General features: G+C 46.8%; 1 protein-coding gene across 1 annotated transcript in view; it reads right to left on the bottom strand.

The window, feature by feature from the left end:
• Window positions 1-5,721: 5,721 nt before the first annotated feature.
• Window positions 5,722-24,103, bottom strand: part of MED8 (mediator complex subunit 8) — a 79,904-nt gene continuing 61,522 nt past the window's right edge. The window contains exon 7 of the mRNA XM_069642435.1: window positions 5,722-6,390. Within this exon, the coding sequence (XP_069498536.1) occupies window positions 6,326-6,390 (65 nt within the window). The 3' untranslated portion in view covers window positions 5,722-6,325. The remainder of the gene's footprint in view (window positions 6,391-24,103) is intronic.

The raw sequence follows: 24,103 nt of genomic DNA, 5'->3' as shown, positions 1-24,103 counted from the left end.
CGTAACCCTTGGCAGAATAGGGAGACTTGCCTCATGAGGATCAAAAGGACGGCCGTCGCTGTTGTAGCGTGCCCAGGGCACGTGCTGTCTCCATGTCCGCCTTGATGGCCTGTAGAGACTCATCTACAGCCTTCCCGAACAGATTGTCTCTGTCAAAGGGCATGTCCAAAACCCTCATCTGGACGTCCTGTCAAAAGTTGGTGGCCTTGAGCCAGCCATGACAACAAAGGCAAACGCTGTTGCCCATCTAGCAGAACCCCGCGTCAGCAATGTCCATGGCCACCGTGCTGGCATGGTCCAATGCCACCTCGCCTTCTTGCAGAATTTCCAAAGCCTCCGACCTCTTGTCATCGGGAAGGAAGTCCAGGATGGGAGCGATCTTGAACCACAGCTCCCGGCCCTATCGCGCTACGATAGTGAGGGTGTTGCAGCCTGGATGGTCGCCGCCGCAGAGTAGATAACCGGTCGTCCCATGGAACCTCTTCCCCTCGTTGTCCAGCGGGATGGACACTGTTAAGGAAGAAGCGTCTGACTACTTCTTCTTGGCCGCTGCTGAGAGCAAAGAGTCTGGTGACGGTTGGACCCACAAGCACTTGGGCAGAGAGTCCCGCCCCCTCTACTTCTCAATGCGATCCCTTTTTGCCAGGGCCCTAGAAAGAGTCTTCATGAGAGACAGGCCTTCGTCCCAAATGTCATACAAGAGTGGGACTGAAAGGAGAGAGAGTGTGTGAGAGTGTGTGTGAGGGTGAGAGCAAGTGCGTGTGTTTTGTCCAGCACAATAGACATCCTCATCTGTATCTCAGAGACCAGAGTATGTAGCATAGAGAGAATGTCCACTGAGAGTTCTCTAGGAGAAAGCTGAGGCAGTGGAATAGGAAGCTGGGGCACAGGAAGAGAGCCCAAGCCCTCGTCGGCCTGCGGCTCTCCGTTGCCTTCCTCAATGGTATCCTCGTCTTAATCTTCGCCTTCGTCGGTGCCCTCGTCATAGGGCCTGATCCCAACGTTCTACTACTCCTGGATGGTCTGAAGGTAGACAAGCACCTCCTCCAAGGAGATATCCATTCTCAGGACGACACATAGACACACACAGACACCCACACACACACACACACCCCCCCAATCTTCTTCACGTCCAGATGAGACTGTCTCTGGGAGATGACCGGCATCTTCTTCTCCGGGGTCTTCTCTATGGGCTGGAAAGAAGACGGACTCCCTCCTGGCAGGGAGGGACACTCTTGCCTTCGGGGTCACACCCTGCGGGTCCGCCTCTGCAGCCTTCGAGAGGGACGCAGCCACCACCACCTCAACGGAAAGCAGCGCCTTCGTCAGGTTTACCTGGGCCTTCACGGTCAGGACCAGTCCCTTGTCCTGCTTGGCCTTGGTCGTCCCAGATGCCTTGTCCTGCTTAACCTTCTCCTTAGGGGGACGGTCAGAGCCTTGGTCCCCCTTAGCCTTCTCCGGCAGGTTGGTCTTGGACTTCTCCTTGGCTGTCTCCAGAGCCACCTGGAGTTTGCCCAGATGGTCAGATTTCCTCTTGGATGATGATCCAGAGCACTGACTGGTGACTGAAGTCGAAGGAGACGGACGCGCCCTGGCCACCAAGGAACATGCCACAACAGAGGGTCGCCCTCAAAGGACTTAGAAGCCCGCTCAGCATTCCCGGATCCGGGAGAGGCATGCTCCTGTGACCCATCCAGTGCAGAGGCCTTGGCCTGTAGCCAATCCTTCAGCCATCTATGCCGATCCTTCATCGTGTGAGTCAGGAGTTCATGGCAAAACGCACAATCTTCCTCCTTGTGCGTCGGGTACAGGCAGTAAAGGCATTTTATCGTGTTCATCGTCCATATAAACATTCCGCAGACCGCAGTCGGTGCAAAGCTTGAAAAGAGAGGGGGATTCCTTCTTCTCATCCACCATGATCCACACAGTGTAGGCCTTCAAGAATCTTCTGGAAGCCTCCACGAAGAAACTCGACAAAATTCACCCTTGAGGGGCGCTGATAAATCCGAAAAAACAGATCCCATTTAATCAGAAAGTTGATCGATGGAGCACAGGTGCTCGATTGACCAAAACATAGAGTAAAACTCTTCCAAAAAGCAAAAACACAGAAAAACCCTAGAGAGCGAAGCACGAGGACTGCCAACACTTGAACGTGCAGTAAAAATCTGAAGATGGCTGCCAGAGGAGGGGCTTAGATAGAGGGCAGTCATTGGCTGGGGCAGTATGACCTAGAGTTCAGCAATTGGTTATTAGGAGAAAGACAGTTCAGAAATGAAACTGAAACTGAAGTTTTCTTTTACCGAGGATTCCCAGCCCGACGACGAGGAATATACACAAGCATGTGAATACATGCCAGACCCCATGCTGGAGAAGGGTGCTATAGCTCTAGAGGACCTGATCCACCCCAGCAGAGCGAGCAGGACACTAGGAGCGAGAACCAGCTGCAGAGCGGGAAGGGTTCTATATCTCAGTAGACCTGATCCACCACAGCAGAGCAAGCAGGATTCTAGAACACTAGGACACGAACCACCTGCAGACCAGGTAGGGCGATCTCTAGGGGACCTGATCCACTGCAGCAGAGTGCACACGACTCTAGAACACTAGGAGCCAGAACCACCAGCAGAGTGGGAAGGGTGCTATATCTTGAAGAGACCTGATTCACCCCTGCAGATCGAGCTGGACACCAGGAGCCCAGAACCACCTGCAGAGCGGGAAGGGCGCTAGATCGCCAGTAGACCTGATCTAACCCTGCAGAGAGAGCAGGATACTAGGAGCCAGAACCACCTGCAGAGCAGGTAGGGTGATCTCTTGGGGACTGATCCACCGCAGCAGAGTGCACAGGACTCTAGAACACTAGGAGCCATAACCACCTGTCATAGTGGGCGAGGCGATATATTCTTAGGAGCCTGGACCCCCCTCACATAGCATACTGGATGCTATGTCCCCCGGGAATGATTTGAGCTGGGCGTTGCATCCCTGGGACTTTGAACACAGAGACACCAATCCCATCCCTTTTACCCCAAACTCTTACTTGGATTACACGTCCCACTTCCACCCTCCCCCCAACCTGTTAAATAAAGACCCTTGTATCATATTCTTAGTGTCACATGAGCCATTATTGCAAGAGTCTGGCTGCTCTGAAGAGAGCTCTGCTTTCAATTATTTTCCTGAAAAATACCAGGTTGAAACAACATCAACCAGTAATCGACTAGTGACAATTTTAACAAGGTCTGGTTACTGTATGGCTGGACTGTTAGCCTCAGTCTTTCCTGAGCGAATACTGTGTGGATTATCGCTTGAGTGGCAATCCAATTACAAACCCAAGAGAAGATGCTATTTATTCAGGAAATATCTCCACAGGTCAGAAAATAGTGTTCCAGCATCAATGCCATTACTGCGTTTTTATCCCTAAGAAAAATGCAAATGTCTCATCCACGCAGACCATAGTACCATTTGAAAACTAGGCTAGACTACTGCAATAGCATTTTCCTTAATCTACCCTTTTCTTCTCTACAACCCCTCCAGCAAATGCAGAATAGGGCAGCAAGACTTATCCTTGGCTTCAATCCCAGGGACTGCATCTCTCCAGCCCTAAACACTTTCCAATGGCTCCTGGTTGCTGCAAGGATCAAAATCAAATCCATCTGCATCATCCATAAGGCTGTCTGGGGCTGCGGACCTATCTACAACTTGCTATTACTAAAAACTCTTGCTCCAGATCTTTACATTCCTCCGGCACAAACTCTGCGTTTAAAGCGCTTCGCTAAACAGCAAGCTGGTGGCCGATCCCTCCCCTTAGCAGGCTCCCTCCTATGGAATAATCTCCCCCTCAAACTCCGGAAGCTCCTCAAGACTTTCCTTTTCACCTCCTCCTTCTCTTCCTCCCTCCTCGGTTAAATCCCACAGTTGCTGAGATTGGTGACCAGGGCCCTTATGTGGCTTGGCCTCCCACACCCATTCGCCTTGGCACCCACTGGCCTATGTCACCACACGCCTACACTCATTTATTGGCGGCTGACACTCCATCTAGGCACTTACAGCAGCTCGCTCCCTAGCTCTTGATACACCTAGCACTTACCCCCCACCCACAATTCACTCTTTTTTTTCTTCTCTCTCGTAGATTCGCCGCCATCTTTTATTGTTCTATTTATTCTTCATCCCCATGTCCCCTCGCTGTTTCCCTGTGGCCGCTTTGAAACACAATTTACTTAATGTATAAGCGCCTTAACAATGCACAATAAAATAAATGGAAAACAATTTTTTTTCTATTTGCTGCATTTCACCCATATGTTGGATTGGGTTAAGAAAGATCCCAATACATTCTTAATTGGTTTTAAGAGGGGTTGATACAAGTTTAGATGAATGAAGGCCTGCATTTGGACACAAGTTGAGCAATGAGAATGTGCTGAACCTTTGGATTATGTAATTGATCTGCATTGAACCAGGATTATTTAAGAATATTTGTTGTGTCAATTTGGATGCCAGCATGATTATCCATTTGGATATTTGCATTTACTGCTAGAATTAGTTCTTGCATTTTGAGCAGGTGGTGGAGGAACAAATAGGCATTTGAATATTAAAAGTGTGGGCTACATTTCGTGAGCAAACTCTAGAATATAGCAGCCACTTTAGAATCTACAATCCTCTCCAGACCCTTTTCTAGATCCACCAATTCCAACAGTAAATGAAAATACCATCATAATAGAGAATCTGTTCTTCTACCCAAGTGGCACCTTTAATTTAGCTTCAAAAAAGGATATTTTGGAAAGGGCACCATGTGATCTTAGACTCTATATATCCTGCGATCACTCTACAAACCACCCATGAATTGCATGATCATCTAAAATCCACAATCCTTTTCTCCAGTTTTCATTTAATCACAATTATGTTCAAGAGGTGGAGACAATTGTTTTCACCTGGCGCGCTAATTTTTTCAACCCGTTTGCACAAATCTGCCTTGATGAGCAGTTATTCTGAAAGGCAGCTCAGACGGCAGCATTTACCAGAGTTATGTGCTTTGTCTGCACAAAGTCTTCCCTCGGTTCCCTTTCACACTTGCACCCTCTAGATCACGATGTGAACCGTTGGCTCTCCTAATGTTTAGGTGGACTACAACTCTTGCCACAGCAAAAGAGGTGATGGCTGGAAGGTTTTGAATTACTCCTAACCTCTGGCATTGCTCTGGGCAACCCTCCAGACAATCGTTCCCCACTGGCCGAGCAATTACAAAAGGGTTACGATCATATTCAAATCAGGCTTGGTCCCAGCCCAGTCATATTATTGTATACAAAGACCATGACATTGTCAGTTCACAGCACTAAGCAGGGGCCATAGTTACACAAGGTATGCTCAAACCTGCAAGAATCTAAAAATGGAAACTATGTAGCAGTGCAGGCTGCATATTATTGTTCAGCTGTGCTTGCCTAGACAAGGTTTAAAGCAATATACACATTATAGACTTGTTTTGGCTCACTCACTCAAGATGTCTATTGCATTAGTGTGCTCAGCTTTGTTTTGGGCGGCGGCTGCTTCAGCTTTCTAAATGGATGAGTGCTGTGGTCGCCCAGTCCTGCCTCTTCTAGGCCCAATTAGACCATCACTCCATGCAGACACTGATCAGTAGCGAGAATGCAAAGGTTGCCAATCCGAGGGGGAAAGAGTACAAAATGCAATGCTCTGCCCATGGGAAGAATAAATTACCAGAGGCTTTGAACACATTCGCAAATTCATGTCACACGTTTACTCGGATATACACAATTTACATCTGAGATGTTGGCAAATGCACTGAAAAGGTTGGTGCTGTTCTAGGCTTTATAGATGCTCATCGGTCTATGCACTTTATACAGATGATATCCAAGCAGTGGAGCGTCAGATACAGGGGATTCTGCACAGGAGCGTCTCACACTGCACTTATATAAAAGTCCTTCTGCACAGGGTTAGGCTCCCTCCCGATGGCAATAAAGGAACCCCCTGCTCCGGGGTACCTCTCTACCCACTTGTATCGCGCTATCCAAGCCCAGGAGTGTCTTTCTATGGTCTGGTCCATGCTGACAAGCTATACAGAGATATCATGTCCCCTCAGCCTATGTCTAGTCTAGAGGTACCCATGCCCCCGAGCTGGTGTAAAAGGCAGTCGACCTATCATAGGCTTGGCAGCTACTGGGATGACAGATGGGGGTACTGGGCAGATTCCAGGGTGAGCCCGAGCTGGTTCCTAATCCTTCATCAGCGAGCCACGTCTTCGACACACAAATCACAGTGCAGCTGCGTCCTCTGGAAGCCGCAGGTAGATGGGGAGGGTGCAGCTTACACGCTGCTCCCCAACTTATCGCTGATAGGGGTGCATTGAGGCAGACTTGATGTTGGTTTTAATGTTGCTCACCATCTTTCCTAAAGACACGGAAAAGAAAAGCTAGATTTACATCTCCAGAATTAAAACTTAAGGGGTTTCATAAAAGTATCCTCAGAAATAAAGGCAGCTCGATCATACACGACAACAATAAGAGTGTAACGCAGAACAACACTGCTGAGGACCAGGAGAAGCTGAAGCTGCTCACCTGTAAGAACAACACTGCTGAGGACCAGGAGAAGCTGCTCACCTGTAAGAACAACACTGCTGAGGATCAGGAGAAGCTGCTCTCCTGTAAGAGCAAAACTGCTGAGGACCAGGAGAAGATGCTCACCTGTAACACCGGCTTTGCACTTCATGAGGTGGTCCTTGTGCAAAGTGAACAACATCCCACAAGAATCAGCAGATGGTGCCCAGAACCAGATCCACCCTGAAAACTCTGCACCAACCAGAACATCCGATTCCTTTGCCAATCTGCTATTCATGCACGACAGTTCAATCTTCATACGCCCCCCCTCCCATATTCCCCCACCCGGCCTTTTCCTTGGCGGGACACAGGAATCTGAACAGCCTCGAAACCACTATTCCAGGTGAGTACCATCTGGCAGCGCGTGCACACGATGGTCACTTTCTAAACAGACGTATCTTGCACACGTGATTGAAGGGTACGTACAAACGTAGCAGAATTTAAATGCATCTGGTTCTGTCAACATAACGAATCATTGTGCGCGAGACCGTGGTGTTTAAGAATTGCAAAGCCATGGACTGACAGGTGATATGATATATGGCATTTATAATGCGCCTAAACACAAGTGTTTCAAGGCGCGACGAGGCAGGGGAGGGGGAACAGAGGGAAGAAGAGATAACAATCCTACTAGGCCAGATGTCATTCAGATTGCGCAAGAGCATGGGAAGGGGGAAATGGTAAAGTGTGGCGGGGAATGGGGAGGGGACAGTGCAGTACATGGGATAAATAGAATAAATAAACAATAAGTAAAAGTACGGCCAGCTGGTGGCAAGTAAAAAGGTAAGTGCAGACATCAGGAGTCAGGTGCTGGTAGTGGAGACATCAGTGATGGCTTTCTGTTGATAATATACAATAAAGCAATCACAGCTCAATGGCTCAGAGCTGATGTTAAGGATACACAGTGGCGTAATCATTACCCCACAGAAGTGCTCATCAGGGCTGCCCACAAGTAGAAGGAAACCTCCTGCAGAGGCTTTGCCGCCAAGTGCAACTGGAAAACGCTCATGAAGACGTGATCTTCAAACGGCTGATTACATCAACAGCTCTCGATGTCCCGAAAGAAAGACCCGTAATACATGAGGAAAGCTACCAATGTGAAAGGCCTTCTGCACAACAACACTAAGAACGGTTGCTCATATCTTCTTAGAGACTGCTCTCTGGGTTCACTTGAAATGTGTGTGTATTCCAGTGCCAAATCCAATGGCTCAGGATGGAGATCAGCAACTTGAATCATTAGGCTTAAAGAGTCAAAATTGCCAGTCTCGTTGAGATCTTAATTATGTGTATGCATTTAAGGAAAGCACTTGGCCAGTTATTATTATTATTATTATTATCCTCCTCATCCTCCTCCTCCTCCTCCCCCCCCCCCCCCCCCCCCTCTACAGGAGGTGGTGCAAAACAGTGCACCCCTTGGTGCACCTGCCTGTGCACGCCAGGACAGCGTCAGAAGCGTGCATAGCATGCCGATTTCACAAGATGGCAGAGGATCAGAAGGTGTAGCAGGCTAGAGGAATAGAATCAGACAGTCAGGGGAACATGGCAAATGTATAAGCTGCGCAAAACCTGTGTCCGGGATCAAAGGAGCAGACTAACACAGAAAAGGTATGATTATTTATTTCAAAACATAGTGTGGGGGCAAAATCTTATATGGGTAAGAATAAAGCACAAGTGAATTGTCAGAACTTATTCAATGGATTTGAGTGAAAGTCAGAGGAAAGAAAAAACTCAAAAAAGGGCTCCTGTCTAGCCTCAGGTGGTTGCCGGGTTCCCCTTCCCATGAAAAGGTTTTGTAACACGATAAAGTCTAGTAACAGTCTCTGGGTTCAGGACTTTCCTTTGCCAAGGTTCTTGGCGAGTTCAGGCAAGAACCAGCTACACAAGGACATCTCTCCTTTCCTTCTTCTCTTCTGTGACTTTCCACACTAGGTTGGAAGAGTAGAAATCCAGAGCCAGCCCTCACCCTAAGGGCAAGAGGGTAGCAATTTCTGAACCTCCCCTTTGCATCAGCATGATATTCTGCAATCCCCACTTACACCAGGTCTCAGTCAATGTTCACCAGTCTCCCTTGTTGTTTCAGAAGAAGCAAAGCGACAATCACACAAGATGATCAAAATTAGGCAGAAAGAAGCACTCCAGCAGCAACCGCGCTCAAAGAGTTGTCACCGTAGCAGACCCGAAGCAGCAGCAGCAACAGCAACTCCTGCCCCACTCTGTACAGCACACCACGCTGGGAGGGAGTGAGAAACACAGAGGAGTGAGCAAGTTGGCAGAACAGACCATATGCGAAAGCACAGACTGGTGACAATACGCCGCCATTATCAGTGGACAGCCTAGTCCAGCAGGGTTGAACAAGGGGAACAGGAACACCCTTCCTGGAACTTACCAAGATGGCCCACAGGAACGGGGCCCAAAGCATGAAATAGGACACTGGACCTCCCAGTTCACCACGTTTGCGATGTGGCAATCCTGCACAGAGAATGTAGGTGGCTCTTAGCCCCTTTTAAAACTTTTCTCTGCACTTACACACTCTGGGAAGGTATGAAAGGGCCAGAATAGTTAGGAATACATGATTAGTCCTCACAAGGGAAGGAATACTTGGCCAGAAAACAGGAAGTGTGGGTTGTTCAGGTGAGGTCATAGGAGGTGGAGTTCAAAGAGACCAGCAGAAGGAAGGCAGAAGCCGTGGACTCTGGAGGCATTATTTGGATCAGGGGTTGCTGAGAGCAAGTGCCACTACACAGTGAGAAGACGTGTGTGTGTGTGTGTGCACGCGTGCCTGTGTGTAAAATAAGGAGCTACTATGAACTGAATGGTACAGGTTGAAAGGAGAGTGCCTCAGTTGTGGTGTGAGAGTAGCGAGAGTAGGAATGCGGGGAGGGAGTGGTGCAAAGAGAGCAATAGTAGGAGGAGGAGGAAGAATAGTAGTGGTAGAAGGGAGAGGAGTAGCAGTGCAAGGAGGGTAGTACTGAAAGGCAAACAGCAGGAGGAAGCAGTTAGCAGCAGGATAGTCTGGAGTAGGGAAGTAATAGTGGAGAGAGTAGTATAGTGGAGTGGGAGGAGAAGCAACATCATAGGGTAGAAGAGAAGACTACGAACATTGAAAGCTCGGAGGACAGGGTCAGTAGAAGAGAGGGGAGCACGGGCGTGAGTGACTCAGCCTGACACCAACAGTTAGTGTAAGGTACTATCCAAAACCCATTAGAAAAATAGTAAGGGGAGTTAGTATTTCTCGGGGGAGTTTGGATAGCCTGCATTTAGGGAGTCACCATTAGAAGACGGGCTTAGAAAGTGGGGTCGGGGGTCAACATTCGGTATCACTAAGCAGAGGTTATAGATGCTTAGATTAGGGCGACGGGACGTTGCAAGACGAGAGATGCAGGTTTGGCCCTATGACCTACAAAGAAAAAGACATTTGAACTGTCTGTTATGTGCCATGTGACACTTACTGGAATCGTGAGTCTCCCGTAGGAAAGGACTAAGCTGTCTGGGTAACGAGCATGGCACCACCCACTGGACTGGGTTTGGACATGGGGAGTTTGGCAGGATGAGATGGTGGCCAACTGCTCTGCCTACAGAGATCCTCTTCCAAAGATCACAGTCCCATGTCTCAGAAGATGATGCCATCTGCCTACTTCCTTCTAAACTCCCGCTCATTTATTCAGTTCCTTCGTCATCTGCCAGCTAGGCTTCACCACTTTGGACTTCATGGTTTAATGTGTGAATTTCCTCTCTTTCAGTTCTCTCCTTCATAACCATCATTGATCCTTATACTCTTCTCTCCACTGCCCCTCCCTTACCTTCGAGCAATGTTCCTGCCCCTCAGTCCTCATTTCAAAATCTCAGCATTCTGTCCCACCTCATTCACCAATTTGGGAACTATTCAAAATACCCTCCAGATCAGACCGGTCCCCTAACTCATTTGGGCACTAGGAGTACTTTTCTCTCAATCACTCTTCTCTCTCCAACCTTCTCCAGCATGCTAGTTGTTACTGCTACTACTTCCCAAGGCTCTCTTCTTTCTGCCACCTTGTTCACCCCTTTGGTTACTTTCGCCGCTCATCGACTTATTTCATTAGTTTCGCCAGTACTTTCCTGTGCTATAATTGTTAGGGAGAATTCTCTTATAAGACTAATTCCCCAAACCTAGTGAGTCCCCCAGCAGCTTTGCTGGATTTTTTGGGGGGTTTGTTTTTTTCTCCTGCTAAGAGTGGGACTCTTTTACTCCCACTCTTAGACATGATTTGAGGTATGTCTTTGACTTGTTATGTGCTTATGGGCTATGGGGTTTCTTTTTACTTACAGTGACCCCCAAACTGACTCCATACCCTGGGACTGACTACTGTCTTCCAGGGCATGTAAAGTCACCATTGGCTTTACTAGTCCAAAATTGTGAACAGAACCAGTACAAACCATCATATTGTGGAAGTACTGGTAAGGGGTAATTCGATTGCCCCTGGGTCTGTTTTCGAGGGGGCACTGTCCCGTCCCCCCCTTGTCGAGTTTCTGGCTGGTGGCAGTGGTTACCACACGAAATATTCCACCAGAATATTCTCTATGGGATTCTCCCATTGATTTTAAACGCACCACTTTTTGGTGCAATGTTAAAGATACCGCCGGTTTATTTATTTAATATTAAATCACTGGTTGTGTCTTTTTGCCAGAACTTGATTCTAAAATGGCATTTTTGTCCGTCTGTAACTCTGACCACGGTCGAGCCCTTTGTTCTACTATTTTGGCATGCTTCTCCACAGAAGCCCTCCAAATGGTGCCACTCTGTCTGAATTCCACAGGAAGGGTGGAGGGGGGTGGACAGCATTGCCTTAGCAACCCAAGTCGTACTCTACTCTAATTGGTCCAGTGATGAGCCGCCCGGCTCACCACTTAGCATGTGTGATTGACAGCTAGGCTGATGAATGGGGTTTTTCTGCATTAAAGCAGGGCCTTTGGGACTGGAACTTCAGAAGTTGCCACAGGACCTAAGAATCGAAGAGGGAAGAAGCTGAGCCATCTGCAACGACGACACCACCGGTGAAGCCCTGCTGCAACTACCTCACCACTTTCCTGACGACAAGAGAAGATCTTCTGCTGGACGAGTCTTCTTCCCGTGAGCTGGTGAGATCAACCAGTTTGTCCTTTTCGCTTTCCAAAGACGTCTCTTGGTTGAATCGCCCGTGCCAAGTACCCCGGTGGCCGGATAGCCAAGCTCACCACTTTTGACCGTGAATAAAAAGGACCGCACCTTTTAATCGGGAACTCCGCGGCTGGCTTCATCCCTATGCAGTGCAACGACTCTCCGTTTCCTCCTCGACGAGATCTTCTCTTCCCCTGGTCGGAACCACAAACTTCAACCACTGCCAGGAATAACTGCCCCCACTGGAGCTTCCCTTCGCTTTAAGGTACTGTGTTCTGCCTGGCCTCCCTTTCTACAGATTGCTAAAGGTGACCCTTAAATCATTGGCTTCTAAACTGGGTTGGCTCCAGGCCTTCTAACTATATCTTTTGAATCACTGCAACTTCTTTTGAACACTCTGCAAAGACTTTCAGTGCACTTTAAACCGTGTGATCCTGGGCACATTTCGCTTTGCTCCATTTATAGTGGGCCTGGCCTATGAACTTTGGCTGTACAGTATAACCTGCCTTTCTCCCCTTGCTCTGAAGTGTTGGGAACTGTTTTATCCTTCTGCTCTCCCCTTTTCTCTCCCTTTAGCTACATTATCAGAGTGCCATCTTGGTTAAGCGCTCACATCTGTTCTAACAAATAGTAGTGTTTGAACCCTGACTTGTCTGATAACTATTAAGGCAGTTCGGGCAGAGTTCAGTCTGCGGCAGTCCCTGGCGGAGTGTGGTGTGAGGAGCTGCAGCGACTGTGTCTTTCCGGGATCCAACCTATTCCTTTAAGGAAAAAGAAAGTCCAACTGACTATAAAAACCCATCTCGAGCGCGGAGCGCGCGCGGAGTTCGGGCAGAGTTCAGTCTGCGGCAGTCCGCGGCTGAACAGAGGCTGGCTGAGGTGGGTGGCTTGGCTGACGGCCACGAGACGGTAAGTGAAGTTAATTCACTATCCCTTATTATCTTCTTGGATGGCTGAAACCGGCCCCCTGACGCGTGCAATGGTCAGGCAAACGCTTCTCCCCAGAGCAAGGTCCGAACACATAGCTACCACCCCTGTATCTGCCCCTGAAGCAGCTACCGTGAGCAATAGCCACTGCGGTGAAGCCGTGCCTAACCCTGCACCGATGGACCCGGTGGTAACTACCGGAAATATCAGCCATAGCACTACCCCACCGCCTGTGAGTTCACTAGCCGGATATGACTGGGGGACTCAGTGCAAGCAGAGCAGAGAGAGGCAAACGACGTCCGACATGGAAAACGTGTTAACGGTGTCCATGCCTTCCATCCTAGCCCCGTCACACGTGCCCTGCAGTAGTGCGATTGTCTCGCCTACCTTTGCATGCCCCAAGGTGATCAACTCCTTATGTAGAGGTCCTATAATGGACCATGGAAATTGTAGACCACAGACTACATTGGACCCAGGAACTTCGAGTCTAGAGCTTAGCCGGGTACAAGATGAGTGCCTCAAGACAGGCGGCTCGACAGCCAAGCTCGCCCGCGCTGAACCAACCGCTGAGCCGGTGATTGAGATAAATACTGCGATGTTTCAATCGCCTTTTGACGTCACTGACTCCGAATTGATGGAACTTGAAGTGCCGTTAGAACAAAATGAGTCTAAAAAGCTTAGATTCTTGTATCCACCCGCGAAATCCGACGACTCAAACACCATGGCAGAGCCATCCAGTGAGGCAAATGAGGCAAATGATGAGGACAATTTGAAATTAGGCTATCATACAAATGCCACGGTATCACATCAGCGGCCTCCGTTACCGGAAACTGAAGCAAATAAGATGAGATGGAGCAGCACGTCCCCATCACGAAGTGCGAATCAGAGTGCACTAAAGACGTGCACAGCAAATAGCGGACGCAAAGCTCCTGACTTCGGCAGCTCCAACTGCCAACATTCGAGGCCCAGTGAATCGGGTCATTTACTAGACCTTGCTGGACGTGAAGCAAGATTGGCTGAACGCCTGAGAGCTGACTTTGAGCAAATGAAGCAACGTCTGTCAGCCAGTATTACAAGACCCAACTCCGACCAGACCGACAAGTCGACCTCCAACCCAGATTCGATCGACCTGAGTGAGACGAGTATGGACCAGGAACAGGTCCACAAAAATTCAGGACTCGAGTCGAACAAAGTGGTGCCAAAGGACATTGTCGAAGCAAATCTGCCCTGTAGTGGCTCTCTATCGACAACGGTAGCTGGCAGGTCCCACTGGCCAGCGAAATCGCCCAAAGAAAAGTCGAGACCGCTGTCAACTCACTCAACTCCAATGCATCAGGCTTTATTGTCTCACACGACAAGTAAGATGTTCGATTCCATGAGTTTGGATGCAAATTCTAATAAGACGAGGGAAAATCAAAACCAACAGAACGACATGGAGACAACAAAAGACATGGCGGCAGCCCTCAAGTCCAATCTATCGGCTGCAGCGGCACTACAAATACACAACAATGTGTTAGCCGCAACATCAGTTGCCCTCATTCCCTTTACCAAATTATACGAAAATATACATGAAGCCATACAATCGAATGGAGGGATGCTCCAGCATATTATGGAAATACTAGCCAACCAGGATCAAACCATTGCCCAGCTTCAAAACAAACTTGACACTGACAAACTCGCCTTGCAGTCAATGCAATTGCAACTACATGAAATCAGGACCAAGGACACGTCAGATGTTAAAGCGTTAGTGGTAGCAGCTACGGCATGTCTAAAGCAAACCTCCTCCCTGCAACAGCAATGCAGGCACAGCGATGGCCCGACTAGTAGTCCAATGAAGGTAAATGAACCAGAGGAGGCGATCATGAGTGAAATCGCTAAGACAGGGCCCCCTGCCTCTGTACTTGCGATCCAAACAAACGAGGGCGAGATAGGCCGCTCCTTGTCAGTCGCTCCAATTCTGCCCACAGTCGTGATTGCCGTTGACCCCACTGGAGGGTTATCGGCGAATCCAGCAGAGAAGCCGTCGACATCTTCAAGTGAGGTAGAACGTCCTTCTGTTGATAACAATCCAAAAAATCTCGACCCAGGTGCATGCAACAACAAAAAAGTGACCTTTGGCATTTTTGACGGGCCTGCCCTATATCTAAACAAGGCCAAAGGGATTCCGTCCAACGGACAAAAAACCCGATCGACAACGAATCACCCGAAAAAACAGACCGAAAAGCGAAAGCACTGTGCGGCTCGTCCTCAAACCAGCAGTTCAAAGAAATTTATACGCAATCTGACGACTCCACCAAAGCTGAACTTCTTCTCGAGGAACACAACGGGAACTCCCCCACAGACCTCCAAAGGCACAAAAAGGACGGACAAGGCTGTGCCAGTAGCCGCAGAAGCAAAGGCAAACCCTAACAAACGTCAAAGACTCGACTCCGACGAACAGGCAACCACAACAGGATCAGTATCAATCGACCTATGTGATTTATCCACGTACTCATATGATGACGACACAGAGCAAACACAGAAAAGTGCCTTGAATAGCACCATGAGTAGCTCTGCCTCGAACGTGAATATTTCTGATGTGGACTCGCCGCTAACAAATCCATGGGTCGCAAAGAAGATTCCTGCTCAAAATGAGATGGCTCTGGCAAAAAAGAAAACCCAATCTTCCATACACGGTCACAAGATAGCAAACACGAATGCCAAGCTCCTCCACAAATCCCTGAAGGATGACAGGCCAAGTCTGGTACATCAGGGCCGTATAAACAAAATAAGGAGTCCAAATCCAAAACTAACAGCTGGGCAGCGAGCAAACGAACTAAAAAAGGACTACAACGAGACCAAAGAGACTCAAATGGATAAAAATGCCAAAATTGCTATTATCAACATCCTCAATGACGATTCTGAGGTAAACTTGAATAGAAGAAATGTCATGCGCCTCCTACACTCGGTGCCTGCTCTAAGAACAGTGTCCTCTGATGACATAGCAATCATTGAATACATATCGGAAGACCATGAGGACCGAGTTTACTTACATATAAAGTCCAACGCTGTCCGAAAAGTCATCTTGGCAGCAAAAGACGATCTACTGCAGCTCGGCTTTGACGTCAGCGAACCTAAGCCCAAACCTGAATGGGTTGCAAGCAAAAACGAGGGAAAGTCTAGCCGTAGGCATGAATTCAGATCACTCACATTTGAAAAGAAAAAATTCGAATTAAAAAATCACTCGAAAACAGCCCCTAATTCAAATCATTATGGAAGTCAAATCAGGCATAACGTGTTAAATCATTAGCTATCGGCCGTCAAGGAACAGACAGTGTCTTCCCTGATCTCATGGAACACAAGAGGATTTCGACATCTGTTTGATGAATTTCCGATTGAATTGGAAAATAACCTGATAATTTGCCTACAAGAAACGTGGCTAAGGACCCCCCCGGTGAAAGATGGCTACGTGACCCTGCTAAATCCAGCAGGGAAGAATGCATTAGGACGGCCTTTTTCAGGTCTAATAACTATGATCAAAATTGGCCACAACTGGGAGGTGAAAAAAAGCGATAACCCTAACTTATTCATCCAAAGCACGCTAATTGAACATAAAGTTCGCGGTCCACGGCAACACCAGAATATTCTAATAGTTAATGTATACTGGAACCCGGTGATGATCAAGACTAAAAACTTTATAGCTGCAATAACCGCAATCCTGAACAAAAATCTGCAGGAAATAAGCAACCTTATGGTCATCATATGCGGCGATATGAATTTGTCATGGTTTGATCTGAATGGTGGTCGATTGAATCGAATGAGTACGCAATGTCAACAAAATCAAACTAGGCGATCTCAATGGGACAACATCATGGAGATTTACGACTGCGACATGATAAATGGACAAGTGGCGGGCGACATACCACAAAATAATACGTGGCATAACTTGGGTTTTGCAAAAACACTAGACTATATCTGGGTGTCCAAACATTCATGGGACCTAATAAAAGATATGCACGTAACACCAACAAAAAATAGCGATCACGAGATAATGGTGATGAATATGAATATAACCTCTGGATGCATGACGCAGCAATTAACTTCTACTCTTGAAGTAAACAACGGGAAAAACAGATTACGAATATCGTCCCGCCAGATTTCCATCATCACGAATGAATTGGAGGAAGCAAAGAATGCGTTGAGTAGCAACACAGACTATGTGGCACTTCTACCCTGCCGTCAAGACAGGGCGTTATGGAAGACAAACTCTGTTAAAACGCATACTCATACATGGAGCACAAAGCTAAATAATGAAAAAAAGAAGGCTAACAGTGAAATTCGCCAGTTGAAATCGCACGGCGGTCCGAATATGGGCAACCTGATACAAAAACGACGACAAGCTTACCGCAACTGGGTGAAAGCTTTCAAGTTCCAGCGGGACCAAGAACGCGGTGAAGCAATGTTGAGCCTGGTGAAATCACATAAATGTAGAGACATCTGGCAGATACTTAACAAATGTTCAACTAATCAAGCCATCAGGATGGCAAACGTGGTGACTGAAGTCGCCTGGAACCAACACTTCAACAAAGTCTTCTTAGGAGACGTTAAAACTGAACCAAATCACCTTGTATCACCGGCTGTAAAGTGGGACTGCTGTGAATCTGCAGATGACATAGCCACTGCAATTGAGAAGTTGAATAACTCGCGTGCTGCAGGACCGGACGGCATCACAAATGTGATGCTTAAAGAAAATAAACTGGCATGGTCGAAACTCATCGAGATACTATTCGCTAACATTGCAGTGACGAGAACAATTCCTGCAAATTGGACAACAGCGATAATTGTCCCAATCTTCAAGAAGGGTGATCGGGCCAATCCAGCTAATTATCGCCCCATCGCCTTGTTGGACACAATTGGCAAGGTGTTTGCAAACTTTCTTCAAAAAAAATTAACAAAGTGGTCAAATGCAACTGGAATCACAGACAACAGACAAACAGGTTTTACGAAAGGTGTGGGAACAGAAATGAATTTAACATTGCTTAACATCTTAAAAATAAATGCTCTGGCAAGAAAAACGAACTTATTCCTTGCATTCATAGATCTTCAGCAGGCTTTTGACTGTATCGATCGAGAATTACTGTGGGAGAAACTAGACAACTGGAATTGTCCCCAAGACATCCTGCAACCAATCATAGCACTCCATACGGCAACAACAATTCAAATAAGGTTGAACGAAGCTGGCCAGTTATCTGAAAGAATGAAAACTAAAAGAGGAGTAAAGCAGGGTTGCCCGATTGCTGCTTGTTTATTCAAGCTCTTCATTACCGACATTCCCACCGCCCTAGCCGATGTCAGATGCTTTCCTCCTAAAATAAATGGGACACAAATAAATTGCATGACATATGCAGACGATCTTGTATTGGTCGATACTACGCAGATCGGCTTGCAACGACTCCTTCAAAAGTTACATCAATATATGTCGACCAACAACCTGAAAATAAACACTGCAAAAACCAAAATCATGAGAGTCGGGTCTCATAAAGGAGAGAAGAAACACCCATTTAGATGGAGAGTCGGAATACATCCAATCGAAGAAGTCACAGAAATCAGATATTTGGGCATCATGGTTAATACCTCGATATGTGAGAAGAGTTGGGTCCGTGATATGGAGCTCCGGATAAAGATCCTGGCAGTACAGGGCTTGCGAATTCACAACCTTTATGGAAAATTCTCCTTGATACCGATCCGGTTGTTTTACTTGCAAAAAGTCATTCCATCTATTACTTACGGAGCCGAATCTGGATGGAACCTTGATCATAAAATCTGGGCGAAAATGGAGGGCCACTTTTGGAAAAGAGTACTAAGGCTACCAAACTGCCTTTCAATTACCGTTATAAGACAAGAACTAGCCTTGGTTGACCTGTATACAACCGTGTTATGGAAATCCCTGGCACTATTGAGAAAGACGCTACTAACAAATAAAGAACCCGCATATGAAATCTTAGCAGTCAAAGACATGAGATTTGCCGGAGACGCATACAGGAAATGGTATAAGAAGGCATTTGACATTATGATAGCCGCAAAGATATCTGAAGAAATGCTGCTAAAGTGGCCACAAGTAGCCAAAAGAAAACTAAAAGAATGGTCATGGGCAGGTAACATAGCAAGACTGGAAAGCCAGACAGCTGCACCCAAACTTGGGCCGACTGCTAATAAAATGAACAAGATGCCAAAGTACCTGTCACAGTTTCCTTCGAGGCATCACCGTGATCGGTTTCTGAAAATGAGAATGAACGCGATAAGAACTAAGGACATCCTACTAATAAGAAAAGACGCAGAGACCAGAGACAATCGGTGCCGATTCTGTAACGAGGACATCGAAACAGTAAAACACTTGTTAGTCGCCTGCCCCAAACTTCGATCCCTAAGATCTGTACACCTGATCAAATACGCCCCGAGAAATGAGAACATGGAGGATTGGTGGTACCGAATACTGAGTGGGAGCTCAATTCACCTAATATCCTCAGTGATAAACTTCCTCGATGCCATTCAACTGTAAAGATCATGTGAAGGGAGGGGTGGGCTTCTTGAGGCTGTAATGGAATTGTTTTGTAAATCATGATGTGTCATAACAAAAAGTTTAATAATAAACTATGTTAAAAAAAAAAAAAAAAAAAAAAAAATTAAGGCAGATGTGTATACTTCACCCGACTGTGTTTTAACTTGCTTTCTATTGAGAGTGCTAGTATATGCCATAAAGTGTGTTTTAAATAAATTATATACAAAGCTCTGGTCAGTGTTCGTTTGCTCTACTGTGTTTTGGCCCTATTGTGTATACTCTGCATACTGCCCTACTCTTCTTGAGAGAAGTCTGACTGCTCAGCCACAGCTACCAGGTAAATCTGGGTGGTGCAGACTGCTACCAATTGGGTTTACTGCTTACTCCTGTAGTCTTAATCTTTTTGCAGTGTTCCCCAAGGGAACTGCACAGGATTCTGCCTAACAATCATTTACATTTGATGATTTCTAGGTCTCCGTTAGCTTTTTTACCACTCTCAGCACCTTCTTCCCCACTTGGGCAGTGCCCTCTTCCCCTCTACTTTCAAGATTAATGGCTTCAAGAACTTTCTCAACCTTTCCAGCCATGTGGGTACCTTCTTCACCCCTGGGGGAATCACCATCTTTCTCAAATAGATTCCCTTTAGCTGCCATTTGCCAATCATTACCTCTTACTCTCTAGACTCCTTGGTCTGGTATTCCGAGTCTCTCTTCCAGCTCACAGGTTTCAATATTTCCCAGCCTCCTGCACCTTTCCTCCAGTCTCTTGAGTTTTGATGAACCTCTTGCTTGCTCCTACAACCTTCTCCAAAGTCTCCTCTCTCCAGTCACCTGCTCTGCACACCTGTAATAACAGATTGACCCCTTTGGTTGTAATGGGTTTTATCACTGAAAATAAACATTGCGGGGGAAATTATGTTTTTGTAACCCACTATACACCCTTCCCAACATATTTTAGGACTAGTGCAATTATATAAACAAACTTGAGTCCCAAAATATTTGAGGAAAGTGTTGGATAGTGGCTTAAAAAAATATTGCTCTCTCCATCATGTTTATTTCCAGCAATTAAATCACTGGGTGCCATTTTAATGGGGCTATGTTACCCTGCTATGAGGGTATGCACCAGTGTTCTGGAATTAGATAAAGGCTGCGATAGTTGGCCTAGATTTGGTAGACCAGAGTCTATTATGCAGTGTAGAGGCTTGAGCTAGCCTGTTCACCATCTTGCAATGCATTTCACTCTCTCAACACTGCCTGGGAGTTGTACAAGGACAATGACTGCTCATCGTATAGTAAAGGGGCTGGTAAATCATTTTTTTAAGTGCGTCAGTTATTTATGTGTGTTGAAGGAACATCTGTGTCCTCAAATTACAACTTTGTTTCATTCACAAGTGAAAAAACGGAAATTTTGAGTGGAAATGCTGCCGGTAAACAATGGATTGGGAAAGCGGTCTAACTCGCGGGAATGCAAGTCTCAGGGAAAGCGGTCTAACTCGCGGGAATGCAAGTCTCAGGGAAAGCGGTCTAACTCGCGGGAATGCAAGTCTCAGGGAAAGCGGTCTAACTCGCGGGAATGCAAGTCTCAGGGAAAGCGGTCTAACTCGCGGGAATGCAAGTCTCAGGGAAAGCCTCTCTGGGTCTTTAAAGGGAGCTCTCGGTAACATTAAGAGAGGCCTTCTTATGGGTTTCTTATGTTGGCTGTCCCATGTGAATGCCTTTGCTATCAGAAGGATAGATTTTGCTTTCTTAAGTGGCAGTAGCCCAAGAATCACCAGTTTTAATGGAAACTAAAGAACTGTCCTTCGAGGTTGGGAAGATCCTTAATTATCCCATATGATCTCAGCTTCACAGGTGTATTGGCCGAACTGCTTGGCGGGAGACCATACCTAGTTCACACCATTTGACAGTCCCCCGACTTGAGAGAGGCGCCAAGTAGGGGAGACCAGGAGATTCCCCCTCATACTACCTCCTAACCCGTGATACGATAGCTTGGGGCAGAATCTAGCACCCTGGTCACCCCACTGGTGATGACAGTGCGATGCAGTGAAAGTAATCACAGTCTGAACGGGTTCGTGGTACCAAGGTTTGGTCTAAATCCATATTCATGACTCAGCAAGCACCAGGACATTGCCTTATGAGGGTCATTGGCTTCTTTTGACGCTGCCCCTCATGCAGGTTCCTATCTAGGACTTCACTGGCAATGTACCCGGGTCACCAAGACAATCAGGTCAGGATGCCTCCGTTAGAATCTCCCCATCAGGTTTATGCTTAATGCCCTCTCCTAGTGAGATCCCCAGCACTTTTTGCTGGACTTCTGGAACCTTTCCTTGTTCTGCTGAGTGAGGGAAGATGTTTTTCCCTCATTCATTCTTACTGATCTAACTATGGGAACTTTGCTCTTTGTTTTACCTGATTGTATGCAATCATGCTTTCCTCCATATCTCTTATGCACAAAAGTGTCACCTATGTTCTCTGTGTCCCCGCTTAGGCTTCAGTGTGTCTGCAGGAAGCAAGGGAGGAGCCCAAAACTCCTGTCCCTTGTCTGCTGGAGTGCCTGAATAGAACAGGTTCCCACTGGGGGACTGGCTGTCCTGAGGACAGCCACCCGCCTTTTCTGTAAACTGCAGAGAGTTTGCAGAGTGAATGGGAAATCCTAATAAAAAGGTGAGGTTCCTGAGGAAGAAGGCAAGTCGACCATTGGAAAAGAAGGTCTGAAGCTGAAGACAACCAGAGATGCCAGCAGACCCTTCCATGCATAGACCACTGCTGTTCGGACCCTGTTTTCTTATTGACAGAGGAGCTTCGAAGACGACTCCTTCCCTCAGGCTGGTGGGACTAACTAGCCATAAGATGAACTGCAGCTCGAGCCATCGCCCGACCTGCGTGTCCTTCCAGGGCTGCATATCGCAAATATAAGAGGACCCAATTGCAGTGCATAGTCTTCCAGTGCACAAATCCTCCCAGGACTTTGGCGAGCTCCAGTTGGACCTCCAGAAACCCAATCCCACTTCTCAAAGTCCCCTCATCAGAATGCAGAATCTAGGTGGGTCGACTTGGCGAAAACCGTTCATTGCTGGAGCTGATAAAAAGGTGTCAAAACCGCAGACTGACAGATCGAAGAAAGTCTTGATGAGGGTCCTTTCTCATGACTGCTGCTGCGACATCCCTTCCAGGGTCCTGCCTTTCGTCACCACGACCAAGGAATCAGGACCCCGGGTCTGTCGCTTCTACTCTGGAAAGAAGGATGCTGCATTTTCTTCAAATCACTTAAGGTACCGTGGGGCTAAAGTTAGTACTTACCTCAAGCCAAATTGTCACACCAGTGTGACTGGAGTCCGATACTAGGTGTCTGGGTGTTCACCCATATCCTTTGCCCAAGCTTGACAGCTTGTGCAGTGAATGCAGTGATTGGAAAGGATTCCCCATGTCCCTACTAACATTTTATTCCACTACAGCATTTCACTTGAAAGTAACTTGAACGTTTGCCTCTTCTGCTGTTACATGACTTTTGCAATCCTCCTCAAACTACTTTGGAGAACTCTTAACTAAGTTAGGGATTGGACTTCTAAAGTACTCGAAACCTTAAAAAGTGTTGTCAAAGTAGAAATTGCTGGTATTAGTGAGGAATAACCCCTTTTCCTCCCACATACATCTATTATTGTAACAATTGTTTGCGCCAACTGCTATTATTTAAACAGTGGAGCTGTCATTACTGTTATTTCTCTGTAACAATTGTGGGCGCAAGCCACTACTATTTAAGCAGTCTCCTGAAAAAGTGTTGCTATTGGCTTCTATTATATGTTGGTTAGTCTAAGAGAGTATTTACTTACCTTGCCTTGTGTATATAAAGTAAATGTATATTTTACTCTAACTTTCAGTGTGCAAGTGTCTCTTTGGACTAATGTATTTACTGGGTTCTCTGTGCCTACAGCGCACATCCTCTTCATAAGATAAGCCTGGCTGCTCTGCCACTCTACCAAACCTTTGGGTAGTACAGACTTGCACCAAGAGTTGTGCCCTGTAATACCAAGGGATAGTCTTATGAAGTCTCACCTGCAAGTAGACGTCAGATAATCTTCCCTAACAGCCCCCAAAGGTACTCTGGTCATTTTCCCTGCGCAGGTCACCCTCCTAAGCACTTTGTGAAACACACTGGTGAGTGGGAGATGTTTGCACGGCCGGGTGAACACCTCAGTGGCAACGCACTTACCTGCAGAACAAATGTTTAGACCTCAGTCAGGTGCTTACGAGCAGGAGAAGTCCAGAAGTAAGCACGATATAAACACCAAATACAATACAACACAGAATTCTAGAAGACTGCATACCATTGCAGCAATGTGGTGATCAGGAAATAAAGCCTTGCTCCTAGTCCCCACTGAAACGGCAAGCCAGGCTCAGAGGTGGAGTCCTCGGGTGGTAGGTAAGAATTGATGTAGTAACCCTGTGGGAGACTACACAACCCTTGTCCTCTTGGTAAGGTAACCTACATTTTGGCACAGGCTTGTACTACACCAGTTGGTAGAGTGACTGAGCAGCCAGACTTAATCGCAAGAGGGGTAAACGTGAGCTGTAGAGCTGTAGCAATGAAACCCACCAACACAAGTATCCAAGTAGCACTTAAACTCAAGGTTTTTGTTATAAATAATTATTTGACAGTCGTTTCTAAATAAGCATTCTTTAAAAAAGGGCAATATGTGTAAGAATAAAATATACTGCAAAATACTTCTCCAGAATCAACACAAAGCTAGAAGATACTCTTTAAAGATGCTTCTTACATACTTCCTACACCCGGGGGTGACTTCACTAACTAAGGCAGTAGTGGCATTTATATATCACTAGTATGCTTTGTAGATTCTGAGGTTTGTAGAAAGGAAAGGTTAAGGGAAGGAAAAAAGTTAACCAGGTTCTCAGA

Source organism: Ambystoma mexicanum, chromosome 1q, assembly GCF_040938575.1.
Source record: "Ambystoma mexicanum isolate Mex_15411 chromosome 1q, UKY_AmexF1_1, whole genome shotgun sequence".
In the NCBI taxonomy this organism is placed as follows: domain Eukaryota; kingdom Metazoa; phylum Chordata; class Amphibia; order Caudata; family Ambystomatidae; genus Ambystoma; species Ambystoma mexicanum.
Note: the sequence above shows the minus strand (reverse complement) of the source record. Positions and strands in the feature narration are given on the sequence as shown.